Source organism: Watersipora subatra, chromosome 1, assembly GCF_963576615.1.
Source record: "Watersipora subatra chromosome 1, tzWatSuba1.1, whole genome shotgun sequence".
In the NCBI taxonomy this organism is placed as follows: domain Eukaryota; kingdom Metazoa; phylum Bryozoa; class Gymnolaemata; order Cheilostomatida; family Watersiporidae; genus Watersipora; species Watersipora subatra.
In genome coordinates this window covers 69,697,580-69,719,650 of record NC_088708.1, presented here as the reverse complement: position 1 = coordinate 69,719,650, position 22,071 = coordinate 69,697,580, and the positions used below count along the sequence as shown (strand labels likewise).

The 22,071-nt window shown below is 35.7% G+C and overlaps 2 protein-coding genes across 2 annotated transcripts in view; one reads left to right on the top strand and one right to left on the bottom strand.

Moving 5' to 3' along the window:
- The window catches only part of LOC137404553 (U3 small nucleolar RNA-associated protein 6 homolog), a 78,846-nt gene that overhangs the window by 36,821 nt on the left and 19,954 nt on the right, over nucleotides 1-22,071 (top strand). The window contains exon 13 of the mRNA XM_068090783.1: nucleotides 20,313-20,455. Within this exon, the coding sequence (XP_067946884.1) occupies nucleotides 20,313-20,455 (143 nt within the window). The remainder of the gene's footprint in view (nucleotides 1-20,312; nucleotides 20,456-22,071) is intronic.
- LOC137406483 (uncharacterized) lies at nucleotides 4,270-9,434 on the bottom strand. Its single transcript, XM_068093067.1, has 3 exons — nucleotides 9,312-9,434; nucleotides 5,346-5,844; nucleotides 4,270-5,107 (listed from the first exon to the last, which is right to left on the bottom strand). The coding sequence occupies exons 2-3, from the start codon at nucleotides 5,688-5,690 to the stop codon at nucleotides 4,619-4,621; spliced, it is 834 nt and encodes a 277-aa protein (XP_067949168.1). The 5' UTR covers nucleotides 5,691-5,844; nucleotides 9,312-9,434; the 3' UTR covers nucleotides 4,270-4,618.

Genomic DNA, 22,071 nt, shown 5'->3' with positions numbered 1-22,071 from the left:
TTATGAGGCAAAAAGTATTGATATCAAATGTCACAAGTTCTCATCAAAACAATGCTGTATGTGCATGATAAGTGAAAGTAATTAAGAAACAAGTTGCTGACGCTCACAAAGTCACAATGGTCTCTTCAGGTGACACCACAGTGTGAATTATTAAGGTTGACTAACTAGTGGGATATAGAAACTAGTCGTTGTTTATATTTTATATGTATATTTTATTGGTGATTGAAACAAAGCTTTGATACAAAAAGCATATTCAAAAGTAATTCAGAATATTTCTTTACAGTTGATATTACTTGTTTAGTTCTAGTTTTGACTTCTATATTCAAATATATTGAGAAATTTGTAAAACAATGATTAGATCTCGCAAGTTCAATTGAGAAAAATACTTGTTTGTTCCATTTCAGTTAGGATTTGTTTTTCATGCTTATCTCCCAGCAATGCTAAAGGGGTAATGTTCTAACCACTTCCACCTTTGATCCATAAAACACCCGAGTGTCCACTAGCCAATGATCAGGTATATTTTGCAAAATAAATAGATAGTCTCATCATTCTGAACAGTTGTTTATAGTCAGTCAATCATAGACTTGCAGAACAATCAGGGGAAATGTGGATTGATTTTATTCGAATTTTAGACAATTCCATTTCAGTTTCACTTTGGAGTCTGTTCAGCATTAATAGTTGTTAAGATTTCGGATTTCATGCTTCAAAGATCGCCAGATCTGTTATTAATAATAATTTAAAACTGTTAAATATTTCTTGTTACAAACTTTAAAATAAAACCATATTAACCACTAGAATCACTACCTATGTAAAGGTTATTTAGAATGTAAGGTCGCAACATGATTAACAGGACAAAATTCAAAACAGCAGCTGCTGTGCTGAAGTTGAAGTGCACATGTCTTCAATTCACAAAAGCTACTGCAGCATTATTAAAGATTCAATACAGTTCAATCTCACTGAATGTTTAGCAATAAGTCAAATCTTAAACTAAAACCTTTAGTTTAAGATTTCCGTCGACATTGAGAGCCAAATATTATCAAAAATTTCTCTGACCTTACGGTGGATTGGCTACCTCAGCAGTTGCAAATAACTATTTCTCATCATCTTTATTGAGTTATAATTGTGCAGTTTCACTGATTATTGAAACACAAAAACTACAAAACAAATTTTTCAAAATTCAATTTTTATTATTATATATTAGAATGTTTGTGTAGTTTGTTGTAAAGAAACTGGCTGGAACTTGGAAAATTCTAAATCCTGTATAACTAAGCTTTAAAATATAGCAAATATTAAAAATTGTTGGAAACCTCAGAATATTCAAATGGGCATTTCAAAATAGATCCACATTTATATTGAGCAAGTAAGACTTTCATGCTCTATTGCAGCAACACTGTATCACCATATTTCTTAGAGTGGGGTACATTTATAACTACTAAAATAAAGGAAACGCAACTTGTGTAAGGCAGAGCAATTGTATTTTCACCCAAAATATTCACTTATATTGCAGCTTTCACCTTGCAATATTCACATACACTGAGAAATCGGCTGAAATCTTATAACAGAAAACAGATTATGGACTAGTGTACATATACGTAGTTTACCTATTTTTCTTTTTTGATACCTTTGAGGGGCACTAAGTGGCAGTTTTGATTTACAAGTGAATTCCCAGAGTTCTGCGATAGTTACTGGCAGCGGTGTTACACAATGCGATAGTTAGGGTTGATATCAAAGTACAGGCAAACTCGGATAACTCAAACTTCACGGGACCGAACGAAAGTGTTCGAGTTATCAGAGCACTGTCACAAGTCCATGTATATATTAGTAGATAAATGTGCATATACAAACTATATATAAATCAAAGCATAGATGGCTTGTTGCAAATTAAAGGGCGTCTACTGTAAAGTTTAAAAAAATCTCATCAGAAAGTATAGACTTTTCTATCATTTGAGATTGGTTTGTCGTTTTAGGTGATGTGATTGCCAGGACGTTTTCAGATTAAAATTGGCACAACTTGATCGCTGTTGAAATGTTGCTCAGAAGAAAAGACATCTTTTCCTTTTGAGCATTTTAACCAAGATCAAGTTTGTTGATTTTTCTTTAAGTTTATTCGAAAGTCAACGCACTTTTCCTTGCTTTCGGAGGGCCATCGCTAAGCGGATGTTTGGTAAAATTTGATTTTTTGCAAACCTTTAGAAAAGTCGTTAACAAAAATATTTTGCTGATGATGGTAATGACATCGTCTAAGAACTACTAAAAGTTGAGGTTTATCGCTATGGCTGGAATAAAGTGATATTCTAAAGCGATAACAATTGTTTTGGTAGCCGTTGGGCAAAAAACTGTTTGAGTTAACAAAGTTGAGGTCGAGTTATCTAAAGCAATTTATCATTGCATGGGAACGGACCAAAGAAACCGTTCGAGTTAACCATGTATTCGAGCTATCCAAGGGTGAGTTATCCGAGTTTGACTGTAGTTGAAAGATAAACAATCATTGTAATATATGCATAAACTGTGATATAAAGCACGAATATCCCCCTTCCTAAACATGTTATGATCGACGCCTGTTAAATTCCTTTGTGATTTTGTAAAAAATGGATGATCTCAGTATTTTTTTTGTTTACATTACTCCATCTTGTATTATATGGAAAATGTCACTGCTGTGGAAGCAAGTTATCTGAAAGTGAACAAACTTGAAAGTTATTTGTGAGGAATTCAATCTGGTAATTCATTTTTAAATCATGGTAACTCAAAGTTTCCAAAATGGCAGCACAAAAGCCTTTTCGTCACCTATGCTAATATTTAAGCCTAGATTGATGATTTTTAAACTATTCAAAAGGAAGATTTTTAGTTGAAAAGACATACCGATGGAGTCTATTGCTGTTCAATTACCAATGAATAGCTTTTGACAGGCGTTAATTGGTAGAGGATGAGCTGGAGCAGTTGAAAGACATCTAAATTTTGTCTAACCTTACTCTATCTTCTAATCATTATTAGCACAGACAACTCTTATTATCGTTCGCGGTTCACCAGCATGGCCATTTGTACGGTTTATCACTCTTTGCACTTCCTGCAAGCTGTTCCTCTCTAATTCATACACGCAAGTCTTATGAATAGGAAGCTTAATTAAAAAGGAGTCATTGTTACATCACAGTCTGTCAAATAATTTTGCAGTCTTTACTCTCCGAGACTATGACTCATGCTATTCATTTTTTATTTAGCTGTAACTGAGCAGTAGTAGCCCTTGCGTAAAAAGGCTGCAAGCACTGGCAATAGTCTTGTTGGATTATTGCGATGATATGGCAACTTATGTTTCAAGCTCTGTCATTGGCTGCTGGCAAAAATCACAATAGTCAAACGCTGTTCAACTTTCACAAGCGGACCACAGACAAAACCTTCCCAAACTACACTGAACAGGTGATAGTCAGCACGAGATTGTCACAGCTGGCTTATCAGCTTCCATCTTCTATTGAGGGTAGCGATTTTCTTAATGACCTTGTTTTGTGTAGGAGTATGACCATGTAATCACAGGCAACACAGCTTTATGTGAACAAAAGCTGCCGAGCCTAATGCTGCACATTTCTGCCTTGCCCCACGCCCAATTTTAGAATCACACTTTAACCAATTAGGAGCATTTTCTCTGCTGTTTACTCGGAGAACTTAGCTTTGATTGTATACAAATTAAGTTCCTGTTCTGTTTATTCATGTATGCTTTAATTTGGTTACTAAATGGCAGTTGGTCCAGTCAACTCATCTCAGAGATACAAATAGTTTCACAGACAAGTAACCCTTGCTTCAAGACAGCCGCTGAGTGTGATTCGGTGAAATAAATACCACAGGCACTGTAAAATCATTTTAAGCCATGATAGTATTGAACTGTTACTCCACTTAGCACCAATCGTCTTGTTAAGGGCTCTTGAAAGATCTAGCTTGTCTTGAACATTTATTAAAAAGAACAAAGTCTCTGCTCGCATGGTTTATAAACAAACATAGTTGCTGTCACAGCATCAGTTATTAATTTTCTATATTGGCAATTAGTTTACATGAACTTACAAATACATGAGTATTTTTAGTGCTTTTCTTCACTAATGTACTTTTTATTGTTTTGAATTCTTCCAATAATAGCAAGCCAGTATGACTTTGCTTCAGCTTTTTGCTGGAGGGGAGTGTTGTCTGCATTAACTATGTTCACTTTTCAATGTCCAGTAAATGACATGGGAAAGTAAATAGGAACACAGAAATGAGAGTGAAAAAATCACTAATGGGTGTCATGTATTAAGCCTTTTTCACAATAGCACGAGTGCTCGCATGTCATTTATTTCCCTTCTCGGGTTCCATGTTTGCTAAAGAATGTTCATTCGCCTAACTAAGCATTCAAGTTCAACAATGTTTGTCGACAAAACATAAATTGCAAAAAATTAATGTTGCAAAATCCGTCAGATCTTTGTTCTATATCCAACGAGGGTTCAGCTGTCTCTTAACCATCACAACTATTTACATTTATGTACAAAGACTGAATGTATCACTACAATGGACTGGTCTCATATTTCATTTATAACATCAATGGCAATATATATCACGAATGTCTGTTGCTCCAAGATTGTATCTAGCTCTCTTCGTTTTGCTATACCTGAGATGATTCCATAGAGGAATAATTGTCCGTATTTGATGAACAACTAACAGCTATGTTCGGCTGCCATGAGGTAGGTGGTGGTTCATATCGACTTCTGTATATACTGTTGCTAAGCTCTTGGCTTTGCTGCTCGTACCAAGAAGGGGAATATGATGCATAATTGCTAGCAACATCAAGCTGGTTGCTTGTAGTTGGTTGAGCCCCTGGTACCAATTTACTTGTAGAGGTGTAACGGATTGTATCTCTCTCCTCAGGTTGAAGACTCTTTATAGCAGCGGCAACCAAGTGCTTTTCGCTGTTTTCTCCTTTTTGCTGTAACTGCAAGGCTACTCTTTGAACGTCCGACATTTTTTCATATATTTTCACCTGGCTGTGTATTTCTTCGTTAAGTTTTTCATGCGATGGATAATAACCTTTCCTTAAAAGGTCACTTCCTCTCCTACCTTTATGTATTTCTGCTTCGGTTGTCAGTTGCAATCCCTGTAACCCAAGGAAACTGATTACCATAAGCCATTTTTAAACAAAGAAGTTGTCACGGAAAGTTGGTTTTCGCATACCCACCGGAATAAGTTCAGTTTCATAGCAACAGCCTATCAGATTCAAAAATTTGTTTGATGGTGGCATTGTTCTGATATGAACAACTTTTTTTACATGACAGCTATGACAGTTGCTTGTTCTTTGCTAAGTTAGCAATTATTACCCACTATCCAGTTCTTACCTCATTCTCGTAGGAATGTTTGCTGCTTTGAAGGGCCTTTGCTTCTAAAATTATTCCTCCCGCCGCTAACTTTTCATCCAAACTCGTTTCTGCTTCTTCGACATCGATGGCGCTATCATCACTGTGTTGCGACCATTTGTCGAACTTCTCACAGCTTCTATTGTTGTTTTTTGATTTGTCTAATCCACCTGGTGGAGGTGGTAGCGCTCTTCGAGACAGTCTCATCATTTTTTTCCTCAAATTTCTTTTGTACAAACAAAAGAGAAATCCTAAGAATACAGTAATAGTTATTACTGTTGGCACTATGATCCCCAAATAGAAAAGGGCTGCCAGTGTGGTATTCATGGTTGAAATAGTGACACTTTTAATAAAGTTCAAATGCTCTGTGGCTGCTCGTCTGTCAGTGTTGGTTGAAGTGCTTCGAGTAGCTGATTAAGGCTTTATGGTCATCTTCTGCCTATCACATTACAAAACGCTTTCTTCCCTTCGTCTCTGTCGACTGAAAGTAAAATCAATAGCAATTAATATAAGTAGCATTCACTAGCATTTACTGTTATGGTAACTGCTAAACTATATCATTTCATTCGCAGATGAAAAATAATATAGAATTGTCTGCCTCCTCGAATATACATACGGTCGAGGTATATTTCCGTATTTTCTAGAACAGCATTCATCAAACATGGAGTGTGTATATTGTTATCGCTATGTATAGCTGTTGTTTTGGCATATCTACAATTATTTGTCAGCTGCATATATTCCTTGCTTTGGAAGGCCAATAACTTCTTTTTAAATTTAAATTTTTAACTCAACTAAATCACCCATTTTACGCAAGCATGCACATGCTAACGCCCGCAGTTATAGTTCTGATGAGATCTTATGTCTGATTCTTGTGCACCTCCCAACCCCTTACGCGCAGGATGCGATGTCATGCAAAAACAGGATTTATGAGAACCAGCCCAGTTCAATGAGAAACTCACGCAAAGTACGCTGCTTAGTTCAAACCATTAAAACATTGTCTCCGAGCACTTCATCTCATACAACCACTGAGATTCATGGAGATCATTACAAAAACTTGGGCATGCATGATAATTTTCTTTTACTTTCACAAGTGAAGTGCCAATCAAAGCCTCACATTCAATTTGGGTTTATGTTGATATGCTCAAGATTATCATTGGCTAAGAAGTAACATGTAAAATAGCCAATAAGTAAGGTCAGAAAGACAGTTTAATTTTTGTCATTTAAAAAAACCATTTTTGCTTGTTACAATGGAAATTATTATTTATTAACACTACACTAGTATCATTTCGATGTACTTTGAGACCGAATGGCAACCAAAGCAACGCTTGCAACATCAGAAACTGCAATCGAGAGATGCAATCGAAGCATAAAAGTTTGGCTTTGAATTTTTAGTTTCGTAGTTCTGTTTTCATTTTAATGGCCGCTTTTGAGAAACTGATTGTTTTAGCTGAGCTATGCATACATCTGAAGCTTTGATTTGGCTGTTGTGTAGATGTATCAGAACTAGGCATTAGTATATACATGTTTATCATCTAACTTGTTGGCCAAGATTGTAAACATGCGATGCGAGCTTATTGCATGTGTCCCCTAACTAAAATGTGTGATATAGAATATTTTGTGAAATGGTCGTCAATACTGGCAGACCTAACCATTTAGTACAGCTGACCATTAGCATGAGATACTGGTTTGAACAGTTTAAATGTGCGCCATCAATTAATAGATCCTACTAGTAAAACCTGAGCAGCAATTGCAAATCATTTTACAGCCGAGGTCACTCCGATGTATGAGAGCTTGGTACGTTGCTTCACATTTCTCTGTTGGCCTCACAATGCTTCTTTGTAATCAGATTTTTATCATTTGAATAATGCTGTTTGTTCAACTATTTACTAGACTATTAGAGATCTAAGTGATTTACATCAGTCAATACCTCCTTTGAGCAAATAAACTTGAGAGCGAACCATCAAGTTTCGCCTGGTGCAGCTGTCTATTGGCATAAAGATAATCCTACAAGTCTTCCCCTAGCGGCTCCAAGATGCAATCGATAGGATTGTTGTGTTGTCATTGTTTGATAGTTAGTAATTGATACCATCACTTGTATTATCTTCCCATCGACACACTCCTTTGAGATCAGCTTTCGGGAGCGGTTTGTGAATAAGGATCAATGCGCATAAACAAAAAAGTCATCAATACGCGTCTTAGCATATTGAAAAATTACAGTAAATGTTATTTATTGCAATTGTTGCCAAAATTAACTATTGTAAAATAACAAATGTAGATTATCTATTAGCATCAAGTTCTTGCGGTAGTTTGCTTAGCATTTTCTTTGAGATCGCTAACATGCATGTATTAATAACCAGTCTTGTAGTATAAACATGGTTAGGATTGCATAAATTAACTGACAGATCACACCCTTATATGTAAAAGGATTGTTTACAGCGTGTTATGCCAAAAAACTGCATTATCAGCGAATAGTGGCACGACCCGAATAGTGGCACGACCCGAATAGTGGCACAAACCTTCGGAATCTCACTCTTAAGATCTGCTGCATTAATTTGCTGTTTTCAGCAGTATGTTTATTTATCATATGAGAAGATCACATGTGACTAGCTGCTAGACGACGACTGTTTTGACTATGAGAACTGGCAGGTTAAAACAATTTTCAGCTGATTAGCTGCACAAAGGCATCAGTGTTTGTCGCAAAGTAATCAGGTGCAGTATTGGGCACTTGCACTGGAACATGTTGAAAGGGTGCATGAATATGTCACGCATGATTTATCATTGACAAATGAAAATAGGCATGATTTGATAGCAACAAACTTTACAAGATGTTCCTATTGAACATGAACTCAATCGCATATTTGTCATTGTTTTCTAAAATACTCGGAAAATGTTTGTCATGATCGCCATGCTTTTGGTCACTCAGCCGATCAAAACACATTTTTGTTCTAGTCATACATACAATCCATTGTCAATCTCAATGCAACAGCTTGATTCAATGTTTTGTATAAATAGTATTTTCTGCAGTCTATCATATTCAAATTCGCAATTCTATGAAAGATGCAATCTGTGTTGATAGTTCATGATTATATTATGAAGCATGAAACACAGAGTTGACACGCATAAAAGTTCACTCATTACCTTTTTCAATATACTCTGAAGTGTTGCTACTTAGTTCTGCCCACTAAGTAGGTGTTTCAACAAGCGTTGAAGTATTATTGAAACTAGGTTAGTAAACACTCTAATTAGTTAAACAAGTAGTCACGGACCCACTCTTTATAATCTTCAACTTTGTGTTTGTCATGAATCAAACAGCCAATAAGTCACGATCTCTAATAGGGTATAAGTTTAAACAAAGTTCAACATGTATACTATGTGATTTTGATTGCCGATCTGCAGACGATTACTCGCGAGTGGATAGAATGTTGCCATGTCAGAGTGACGACTAGACAAAACTAATTCGAAATGGTGAAATTCTAGTCGCACCGCTTAGCATGAAACCTGACAAAAGTGCTAATTCAAATTATTGAAATGAAACTGAATATGCTCAGTGAGTGGGAACATCATGATGTGCCGCTGTGAAACTAGTTACACAACACTTGAACCTTTAACGCTCCATTTACTAACTGTTTTAGCTCAAATCTGGCCGCTGCAAGCGGCCAGATTTTATGATTTTTCTATATTCACCTGTTAAAAACTTTGCTTCTACTAATTCGCTGTTAGTTTTTGTCAAAACTTCACAAAATATAAGCACATAAATTAGATGAATTTGATAAAAATGGCAGAAATGCAGAATGAAATGCAATACATCTGTATTATATTGATTATGCATTTCCCTTTCTAATAAATATGACCAACCCTAAATATCTGTCTATGAATAGCTTTTGTTGAAATCCATCTCAATGTACATCTCGGTATTACAGAAAGTCTTTGAGCAAATGATCAACTTACCTGAATGCAAGTTTTCTGATATTATGCACTGGGTGTCTTGTGGGATCGGCAACACAATACACTCCGAGCTAAATGTGAATACTGCGTTATGATGTTGCAAGTAAACCTCGCATACCTATGGAGTGTGGGAATGTGAATGAGCATTGCTTCAATTGTGTTCGCAATAGCTTAGCAGTTCTCTCGTCTGATTGGTTGACACCGTTGCAACGAAAGTAGCCGTTGTTACAGGCGAGTAAACATTATACAATGCATTTATAAAGATTAGCCCAAACGTAATCCTGACGAATTATACTCGTTGAGATTCACCTTTTTGCAGTTATCTGTTTCCAACAAATATAGCCAATAAATGTTAAATAATGAAATAGTGTAATCCGTTAGGCAGCTCGTACACACACTACCAAAGGTACTGGTGGTTAAACTCGCAGCTTATATGTTTGCCAATAAAATTTGGAGGGCCTCAGTGGCAGGTGTCGCCACCTTATTCTGAAAATAAATATTCTATGTAACTTCGGCGGGCTAGATAATCTTCTTTCTCAGTACTATAAGATGCATCTATATACGTTAGCCAGCACTCTAATCAAGATCTTTCAAAGCTTTTTAACACTCGATTACCAAAGTGAGGGACATGTTGCATTCTCCATGTTAGTCTGTCTAAGTACACATAATTATATAACAGCAATATTACTTGTAGCACTATTTTACCTGTGCCATATCAGGTTATACAGCAGCGCTGCCATTCACTAGTGTTACATGCTACAAAGTTTTGTCGTTTTCATCTTCGCAGCATGTAACTGGTTCAAAACGTCAAATCTTTAAATCTTCAAAGCAATTCAAACCTCCGTTTCAAGGGGGGTATTTTTGAAAACATCGTAGCAACAACGAAGTACTGCGTATCATGTAAACATCGATATTTGTATTATTGCGCAAATCTTTGCGATCGGAGGTTGGATTTTCATCGTTTTCATTAGTGACGTCCTTACAGCATCTCTGTTTCTAATGCACGTGTTTTAAGAATATTATCTTCAAAATAATAATTATTAACTCCGAAATCTAAAGAAAAATTTCTTACACGCTTTGACATTAGCGTTTGACCTTAGGCGCATTTTATGAGTGCCAGCCGCGATAAAAATTATACACCCCGTCGTAAATAAAAGCGCAACAGAGTAATATAGAAAACGCGGTGTTGTACGACAATTTCTTCGTAGCACGTAAACTCATCAGCTACGAATAATTGCGAGTTGTGCGACCACTCCTGCGTATCATGTAAATTCGTCCTCCTCATTTCTACGATCGAAACCACAACTTCGAAGCTTAAAAATTCGTTGCATGTAACACTAGTGATTCTAATCGTCAAGCTAATTTAATGTCTATCGGGTTTTTATACGATGCCTCTATTGATCGCTTGTTAATTCGTAACCTATTTATATATACTCACACGACATAAGACAAGTGGACATTAGACAAGTGCGCAATGATTGCTCATAGTCACCAGTCTCAACTTTCAAGTTGAATGATTTGTATTCACGTTAACAGTCATTGGTTTCCTAGCTAGCTATCAATCAAACAAATGTTAGATAGCTACCACAACGTTACGATTGGGTAGCAACCATTCTATAATCCTTTTTTGCTGACTCGCTTGGTAAGATTTCACTTACCAAACCAGTCGGGAACAACTGACGAAGTTTCCTAGGTTTTGTTAGCTAGCTGCTCAGTTTCATAAATAAACTTGTGCAAAATTGGTAGAATTGATAAGAAAATATCGATAGTTTTGTATTATTTGTGATTGTTTTTTTATGTTTGAGGCAATATAAAGGCAGTATCTCTCTCTGCTTATGACGTCATAAGCGGAGAAACCAACAGAGTAGAGATGGGTAACGCTGCAACTTGAACGCAATAATAGATATCAACTATAGCAACTAGTGATGCCGTTTCACACAAATTTTAATCTTGGGACCGTCTCTATTCTGGTATTGATACGAGCGTTTTAACATTGATAGAGTTTTGTGAATTTTAATCTTGAAACATCTTGGCAGTCAGATCACGTCAAACGTCTAAAACGATCGCAAATGATAGAAAAATGTCGATAGTTTCGGATAAAATTACTAAAATTTTGTGTAAGTTCATCTTTAAGTTTGGCTGTGCATCTCAACTTTAAAAATTCATACCATTGCTTATAATTCTTCATATGCCAACAGAAGGGTGCCAACAGAAGGGTGCCAACAGAAGGGTGAGAGTGGAGGGTTAGATTATGGCTACAGTCATTGCATCACTAAATCTAATCTACACTGTGTTACTCTGCTTTGATGACATCTTTGGAAAGAGTTGTTATGCCTTCACAGAAATAATAGCTTGTTGGTTCTATCCGATCGGAGAAGATTTTAGAGCCTAATTCTATAAATTTTAGTTTATTGTCATGCCAAAACCAAGTAGGTTCAGAAACTGATAAACTGTTGAGAACAATTTTATAGCTTTCAATCTATTCCCGCTATTTATCACTATTGATTTTGTTTTAAATTGAATACAATTTAAATGTATTGTTTTTATAGAAAACGGAATGATCACTGGAAATTATATGTGGTCGTTAATTCAAGCTAGAGATATCTATCGTAGGTTGAAATCTTTGAAGATAATGGTTTCTATTAATTGTAGAAGCATTAATAGGACCCACTTTTTGAAGGATAAAATACAGAAGAAAAGTTTAATTCCAGAGATCAAATCTTCACCATATTGTGCTTTTCCTAAGACCTATTTGCCGGTCAAATCTGTACTGCTGTCAGTCTGACTTTGTTAAGCTGTGTATTACCTATGCATTTCAGTCTTATACGCTTGTAGCATTTTGCTAAACACAAAGTTTATACATTTCCATTAAAATTATGTTTTAACGAAACATGTTTAAATATTAAGTTGACAAAAAAGAAGAGAACTTCATTTTACTCCTTAGAAACTTGAGTGTTCATCGTGTGTTAAGTTTTGGTCTTTATCTATATAAATCTACATGTTTGTTTGACGTTTGTTGGTCTGTCATCCATATGTCCAGCTATAGCGATTGAGTTTTAGAAAAAAAAAGAATCGGAGACAATGGTTTTGCAGACAGGCATGTTATCCACTACGCCGCATGGCCTACTTAAATAATTAGCACACTTGAAGAATAGTTCTAGCCCACTTAAAGATCATGATTGCTTGAAAAGTGAAAATCATGCCGCGTAACGATTATAAGTATAATTATTCCAAAATGTGGTAAGTTAGCTGCTTGGCTTAGCGGTAGTGTGCTTGGCTTGACATCTGTGCATCCACAGAATGTACAGGTTTGATTCCCATGAGCTACATTTTTTTAATGCCCAGATAGAAGGACGGATACGGCTCTCATTATAGAAAAGATTTAGACTAGCTTGAGTTGCTCAAATTCATTGAGTAAATAAATAACAAATCAATAAATAACAGAAATAAACCAACACCTTTATTTAAAATTTGAAATGGTAAATGTTTTTTATTGCTCTTGCAACAACAGGCATTCACCTAGTTTTTTTTATAAATCAAGAGTTTGGTTTTTTTTTATAAGCACTGTTGTGTTAAAATGATTGTTGGGTGTATGTGGAAAAGTTAGCGGCAGCTTACATCAAAGCTGATTTGTGTTGAAACTTTGCCTTTCGATAATTTCTAACAATTTTATATTTTGGCAAGTTCACATATTGTCAAAATCTAAACCTTGCTTGTCGAGTCCACTCAGCTTCGTGTCAGTCTGTGGCAACAAGTCTGCTGACCCCCTGTCACAAGACATCATTATATCAATTGGCTTCCAGTATCGCTCTCAAACAATAAAACCTCATCTTGGCTCTAGTTTCACTAATAACATAATACAATGTAACAGCTCTCGTGATAAGCTCGCTGTGACAAAACAAGTGGTAAATATTGTTCCGTCAATTGTGATAGGTTACACTTGTATTCATCTTACCTATTCAAGTAAGAATAATTGTTTGGTCTGGAGGCTCTAACAAGGTTCAATTGGAGGTTCTAATTTAGTTGAAGTCTGTTTCCTGTACATTCAACCATGCGATGTTGTTAAGAGTGATACTCGAGTGAGATGTAACTCTATACTCCGTACACAGAGTAATATGTTCTCTCATGCTGGTACTAGCCTCTCAAATACCAAACGGAATTTGATAATGCTAGTGAGTTTTAGATTCTTTATCTACGCTGGTAGAAATCTGCAGCTTTCTGTGCTGCATTACTTTTGGCATATAGCAGTCTCCAAACTTTTTAAAGGCATGCTTATAATTCTCAAATCAGATAGAACGCAACGTGAGTTGGCTCGCTTGACTCGTTATTGTAAGTCATAGAGCTTTCTTTAATTTTGTTCACAGCACAGTGTAATTATACACAATATCAAAGCTATCTTTCTCCAATTGTCTAGATAGCAATAACTTAGCGTTGGCTAGTCAGCAACCTAAAGGCTAGTTCACACTACAGCAGGTGCTCCTAAAACATAAATAATTCATTCCAGAACCGTTTACGTTATAAGAAATTTACATTATGAAAACAATAACATACATGTAAATTGCCTAAAAACTCATCCTTTTGTCCATGCAAAAGAAAAAAACTTGACTTAACTCTTTTAGTTTGTGTGCTGTATCGTAACTGCAGCACTATTGGTTTGCATGGATAACTTTTCTCCTTTTTATGATCAATTTTACAAGTGAATGGGGACTGCCTATTTTCGACATTCATTTGCTACGATTTCCTTATTTTTTCTAAACAGCAAAGTCTGTTCTGCAAAGTAAAACTAATAACAAATATTTTGTACGTCTACAATAAGGCAAACAACAAAATATTTTTATAAAAAAGTGGTTCTACCTGGCTGTCATCTATCTGTATCCAGGGGTTCGAGGTCAGGATATAAGATAGCTGTCGACGATACTCCAACTCGTGAACCGACGCTGTAACACCTGTACCAAACGATCGCCTTTGTATTTATGAACTGTGTAGCTATCCTATTCTCCTTTTTGTTGACACATTTTATGATCTATCACGACGAACTAGAATGTCGCATAAGTTATATATATCGCTATACACATGGCGGTTTTTCTTCCGCAAGTGCGGCGAGATAAACTAACATCGAATTCGAAAACTCGCACGACTTGACACTTTACCTTATATGAAATTTTTTACATAGTAAGAAACAAAATCTTTTCATAAATTTCTTACGTTATCTGGAATTTATGTTATAAGAGGTAAACGCTATAGGAGGTATACGTTATAAGAGGTATACGTTATAGGAACGTCTACTGTATATAGCCGTATGTCAGCATTTTCCTTTTGACGTTCATCGTCAATTCTGGGAACCGTAAACCAATAGCATAGACGAAGCAAGGTGGATATATCGTGAAAGTTTGCAGCCATTAAATTTTCTTGAAATTCCACCGAGCATCTACGACCGCCTTAACAATGTGAACCATTTCGGTGATAGTAATTCGGGATTAGTGTGGCTTGTTTCCATTCATGATAGTTGCTGTGGGACTAGTATTTGATTCAAGCGCGCGCAAACAAAAAATTTTTTTGCAAAAGTTTAAAAAAAATAAAAACACTATGTCACGGAGAATTTGCTGATGTAAATGCGGATAGGTTTGTGATAGCGTGAATATTGTTATCATTGACGATCACCGAGGTGTAGTGGCATCAATGCCGAGATACGGCGATATAGTGTGAACCAGCCTTTACATAACATGAGCTCCTTTTCTTCATTATCTACAAAGGGCAACCTCTATAGTTGCAAAGCACTTTCTTTCTGCAAAGCACAAATGATCTCATGAGAACAAGTTCATAAATCTCAAAGGAAGCCACCACACTTGTATTGTGTTACAAATTCTACATAAAGCGAGCTTGTGTTTTTTTTATGCACATGAGACATGAAATATCAAGAGAGATATCGTTACGCTCTCATTAATGCGTAAACATGAGGGTTACTGAACGAGTGGAATCAATGAAACAGTTAAAACAGTTGTCTTGAAAAAGTGTGAATGGTCACACTTTTATTACATCTTTGCATCACACAATAAAGGGATAGCCACACAACAAACCTAAGTAACCCAATGCACATATTTTTGCCAAAGCATCCACTCAAGCCCAAGAAATTCATAATCGCTCCAGCTATTTGCTGTCCTATTGGTAGGCTACTCCTTTTGCCATGTTTTGACTCACAATTTAGTTCACCATTTATGAGGAAATAAGTAAATGTTACATTTATTAATAGTCGAGTTGGTTCAATCAAACACAATCTTTGGTTGCCCCTTGTCTGCCAAAATCGAGCATGACTGAAGGTTTTCTGTTGCTAGTTTTTGAGATTCAGTTGCTTTTGCTTCTCTTAACAAAAGATTTAGTTTGGTTGTAGCGTGGCCAGCCCTGTGGTCAGCTTTATGGAAGATGCTTTAGGTCATTCTATTGTGTAGATGATTAGCTACTGATTACATCATAATCGTCATTGGTAGCTCCAGTATTACCAGGCGACACTAACAAATGTGTACACCCATACCAGTTGGACAAACTCCCTTATGTTGTCTTTATGTGGATCGCATCAGCTACATCTTCTGCTTGTTTTTAAATCATTGTTTGAGAAGTAAAGTATTTGAAGACATGTTATTCGAGCATTGCTTACAACTGCAACTATTTAGGTTATGGGAGCCAAGCCCTGAGAAGTTTCAAATGATGTCATTAATGTTTAGCGCATGTTTTTTAGATAAATGCCTCTAGATATATTTGCGGTTGATTATACTAGCAGAGCGCTATTTGCTGACAGTTGAGCATTTCTTTTGTGAATGCATTCCAGCTGGTACTTTTTGATCTGAATGTATAAATATTTCTGGTAATTAAGGTGTTGTGGTCACGCAGTTGGTATATGTACTAATTAGTGCCTTTGTAAACAATAGTAATAATTTGTGACAAGCTATTAAACCAAGCATTTTAACATAGGGAGAGCTCCTAACCTTGGGTATGGTTTGGGGTCATTAGACAGAGTAACAATAGGAATCAATGGTCTATGCAATCGTTAGCTGAATACAATGAATAGACCTTTCTGTATTACACTTCTCTAAATAGGTGTTGATCTGTATTTAATAGCCAATGTTGTGTATGAAAAATCACACAGTGTTCAGGTGCCGAAAAATCACTTCCTGTTTCTGCTAAGTTAGATTTTTATGTCAATGAAAATCTACCTATAATTATCTTGCCTCTTCTCCAAATAATTTCATATATATGTCATAATAAAGGTTCAGATACTGCATGAGAGTATAGAGAGTCTGACATGGGAAAAACAGGTTGAGGCCTGTTTCCCAAAAAGTTTGCTGGTGTTGGTTGTGTCAATTTTATACATTTGAGGTTAGTCTACACAGTAAGCTGGATATAGGACTATGGTCATCTAGGTGGAAAAATAATTCAAAAGATTTTCCCGTTCATATTCAGTAACATACATGTAGTTTGAAAATTATGTTTAATGAAAACTCGGCTTTCTCCGACATTTTTATTCACCTAGCTGAAAGGATATATGCTCTCCTGTTGCCACTCGTGTAAGCATTGACTATATCTACCCTCTAGTATATTCTATCTAGTCATTGTGAACACTTTAGTATACTCTAGCTAGCCTTTGTGAACACTTTAGTATGCTCTAGCTGGCCATTGTGAAGTAGTTGCGTTTTCTAGACCCAAGTCATGTGTCAACTCTGGCTCAGTTACAAGTACTTGAGAGCAGTTCCAAAACCTGTGCCAATATGATTGTTCACCATGTCTACCATTGAAGTGATGACATCAGCTGTCAATTTTTAAGTTGCTCGTGTCTGTTTCAGTGTGTGCTGTGGGTGCACTAGAGAGCTATTTATTTCAAATAAAAAATTAGATTAAGTCAAGAAAAGTTTGTCTCATAAATTTTACTGTTGTTTCAATATTTAAGCTGACAAGGAAATTTTAAGTAAGTCTTATTAGTGCCCACTCTAAATATTGCTCAGACTACTTTCAATGTTTCACTTTGCTATTACTAGAATAATTATAACAGTGTCATGATGATTTATTTTTACATTGATATGTGTGAGCGAGCTTAAAAATTTTTTTTAAATTAACATTGATTCGCTGCTCAATACATTCTCAATTTGCTTAAGCATTCCCGCACTCGCTTCTCTATATTGCATTTTTTTATCAAATGATAATCTCATTTTTACTGTTAATTTTTAGTAACTGTCCTTTTATAAACTTATAAATGCCTGTTATGATGGATTATATGTAATAGTGGCAGCAATAGCCAACATAAGCTAGTATTCACACACTCCAGAAACATTTTATCTTCTCATGAAGCCAAGTCATATATTCTCATTCGGTTCCAACACCTTTCATGCGAAATATAAAGGATTGGATTTTTTTATTTATCCAATAAAATGCTCCTGACAACATCTTTTATAGTTGTGTATTTTGGATCAGTTATTTAAAATTATTGCTTTGCAGTTTATTTTCTATTAAACTCTAATTTGAGTTATTTAGGTATTTTGTTTCATTTCAATCCCCATGAGTTTGACACTTTCTTGATGATTCATTGCATAAGCTATTTGTATAGGCCTACCAGTAGTTGATTGCATGAAAATAGCATTACATGAAAATAGCTATTCCCTAATCGAAATGGGAACTTTTTTAATGCCAGGTGGGCTTTAAAACTCACAGCAGCAATAATTCAACTGTTATTCATAAAACGCAGTATTACATGGCAGTGTTTGCCAATGGTACAGTGGAACAACCAGCATTCAGGCGAATATTCCATGATGTGGATGCCAAAGCCTTAAAAGCTAATCAATCAGCCACTTGTCATACAAACCAAGTTTCTAGTTCTAAAAAGTGCAGCACTTGTAAGCAAACAAACCTCTAAGAAATTATCACTTGTATGTAACCCACAGGTTATTATTATTAAATATGTATACTTTCAAAAGCTTTAAAACTTTTATTGCAATATATTTACTTTGCATTATGGGTACCTGCATCTGCTTAATGACTACATGTTGAGTGAAGCTCTCGAAAACAAATTTAACCTAAATTTGTTAGCTTCGGCATAAAAAACTTGGCATAGGCAACTGTCAACAGGTGTCTGCTATCACTAGATAGATCCTTAAAACAAGCATTCCTCATCCATCAAGTGTGTCATGATTCAGTTCCTGCATATTGATTATCAGATTGGTGTTCTGGTTGCTAAATTTGGGCCAGCTGGCCTTGTCTGCCATTACTTCTAATTAATTATGTTGTCGGCATGTTGAATTATGCATGTTTTACCTGAAGGAAATTAATTGTTATGCTATATTCTGGCCTTAAAAATATTATGTTTTTATTACCAATATTTTGCTCATGTTTAATAATATCTGCAATGGTACCACAGAAGCCCTGGAAATGCAGCTTTGCATCATTTTAAATGATTTCCTTTGGAATTTTTGGTTAAAATTACTAAAGTGGGCAAGTTGCTTGTCATGAAGCGATTATCATGAAGTCTAAATCTCTCCTTAACATAGTTTCAATAAAACCAGAAGCATGTATGGAGGTTAGATAGTCCAACCAGGCTAGTGGTCATGTAGTTGGATATATCACTGACATTCCTGCCAGCTTCGCTGTTGGTGAAGTAGTGAGATTCACTGTAAGTGTCGTAGTCAGACACACTATGGGCGGCGTAGTCATACACACTATGGACGGTGTAGTCAGACACACTATGGACGGTGTAGTCAGACACGCTATGGACTGTGTAGTCAGACACGCTATGGACGGTGTAGTCATATATACTGTAAGTGGTATAGTCATATACACTGCTGGTGGTCACATACACTGCTGCTGTAGTCACATTGACGATGAATGATACATTTTGGGTAGTTTAGTTGAATACATAGTAAGTAGGGAAATTGCAGGGTCTCCTTTTTGAGGCGTTATCAAAGTGGTAGCTGTGCAAAGTAGATGATTACAATATCTTGAAGGATGCGATCATAGAACTATTTCCTCTTGACTGAAATTGTATTATGAAAACTTATTTTTCTGCTAATTTGAAGTGGGTTCGCGCATGGCATCAAGGGCTCTACCTATCCCATTAAGTGAACTATAGTTCTTGAAATGAACTACTTCTGTTATGCTTTCAGTCAAAGATGCGGTTTCTTAGTAGATATTTACATCGGTAATCCATCGAAAGCGAATTTATCCTAGGTAATTCAGTGAATGATTCGACACTTAAATCACCATTACAAAAATTGCACCGGGGAAACAACAAGTCACATTCAACACTGACTACATCCGCTTAAAATTATCAGCTAACCATCTGTAATCAGCTAAAATGATTTGTCACAATTAATTATTAGATTATGTTGGCATTTAACTTCTACAGTAGCCAAAGTTCAGCAGAATGATCACTTTTAAAGAAAAATGAATGATGGGACTGTTGTGATCAGTGTAACTTGAGGGTGTGTCCATACTTTGGGAAGATTAGCGTCTCAGTTCTCCTTTCAATTCTCCAAACACAGCTTCCCTACTCATTTTCATTGCCAAGTCTACGACTGATAAATCTTCGGCTGATAAATTTACGACTGTATTTATACGACTGCGTCGTATAAATCTACGACACATTTCTTTGTTTTGATTGAAATAAAAAATGCCCTGAACAATGAAAAACAGACATAATCGGAATCTATGAAAACAATGTTGTTGGAAGATCCTTCCTTCTACCAATCATCTGAAAATGATGAAGGGTGTGTCAGTGAAATAATTCCTCAGAATAAAAGCTCTTATTGGTTTATGATTTGCAATCAATTTTGTTGAAAAACATTGTGGATACAAAGTGTCATGATTGTTCAGTATTTAGACTTGCTGATAGGTAGTGATTAGTTATGAAAAATACACTTTCACACGCAAATACGCTTTATTTATTTTCACAATTGATTCTTGCACCCCATGAATACCGGCTTGCATTCCTAATCGGGAAAAACTAACATGATTTGACCATTGTAGAGGAATCCTGGTCCGTTTACCTTGAGGTCACCCAACAGCTGCTTGAACTCAACAGATCTGATGAGTTGGAGTCGCGATTCCTTCTGCTCCTAGCACTTGCTGACAAGAAAGGCTTTCTCTCAGTGGACTGGATGCTGATCTGGGTACTATAGGCTATATTCATGCTATTATACTAGTCAGTTAGGTGTTGAATCTCCTTATCTCATGCACTCTGGGTGTCAAGGCGCTATCCATAGGTTTTTTTGACGTCATCAAGTCGTTTGCACATGCGTTCGTTCACGAAAAAGCCGCCATATTTGTAGAAAACGATCGTTTTTCTTATATTTATTAGTACTTTTAGATGTTGTTTTGATCCTATAATAAAAAAAATTTTTAAATTCTTTTAAATTTAAAAGACCAAACAAAAGCATCATTTTCAAAATATCAAATTGTCTATAAAGATGGCCGACAACGATAAAATGACGTCACGAAAAAAATGAAGGATAGTTTGTCACGAGAATTGACCACTGCTATCAATGCCATTTGAGTAGACTTTTTCTCATGTTTAGATATTAGATTTAGCCTGTCTGAGAGATTTGAATGTATTGTGTTGAAACAAATTATTTTACATTGCCAATAGTATTACCTAACAATACTGTTTTAGTATCAAACATAGGTTCGGAGGTAGGGTTGGTGATAGAGATAGGCAGGCAGTGTAACATATTTTAACATACACTCGGTAAGGTTTAAAGTAATTTGACTAATAAATATAATTACATATTATATTATTTTTATTTTCTTTTTAATTACCATCTTCAACGTTAGTGTCTTTACTTCACTTCTAAAAAATACTTGCGATTCTTCCAGAAACTTTGAATGTCATATGTTGGAAATTACTTCATATTTAAATTTGAATATTTGCTCAACTTGCATTCTAGATTAAAAGATTTTTGTGTTAAATCAATTATAAATAGATGTTTGATTATATTGGAATTTGAATTATTTCGTCATTACAACAAAATATTATCTCATCTTTTTATGACTTGAAAAATCAACTTATTTGAAATAGTCGGCAAATATTTGAAATAGTTATTATGTGGGTTTCTGAGACAAATAGGTTAGGTATTGCAGTAATCAGATAAGGCAGGCTGTCCATTTTCTTTTGTACCGTAAAAAATGACTGTTGAACAAGTGTACTTTTTCTTTTGACTGTACTGACGTGCTTCTGTACCTAATGCATCACCACTTGTAGCAGAAGTATATGTAACTTGGCTTTTATATAAGAAAATGTTGCCTAGTGCTTGTGTAACTATTAAGTGTTTTTGACAATGCCAACTTGCTGAGACGTGTCGCTAAAATATATATAACCCTGGCCTCCTTACTAATGCCTAGTAGCATCAATCTAATTACGTAGCCTCAATGTTGTTTTAAATCAATTACATCAGGTCACAAATGACCTTTTGACACTAGCAGCTAGTTACTCATTCTAGAGGGACTTGCAAACTGGTCACACAACTCCTTGTTGGCTCTTCACTCTTGGTTCTATTTAGGTATAGCTAAAGACTCAACTACACATTGCATCAAACTCATAAACAATAAACAACAGTTAGAGTAGTAGTAGCATATTAATATGGCATGTGTGTACCATGTTTTGTTTGTATTTTGTACTCCCATTCATCTTTGGTGTTGCATGTTTTTAATTTTGAGCTATCAGCAACATTCATTTGAACCATTTAGGATTTGTCTACTCGATGCTCTTAGCACTAATTTTTCTGCAAGG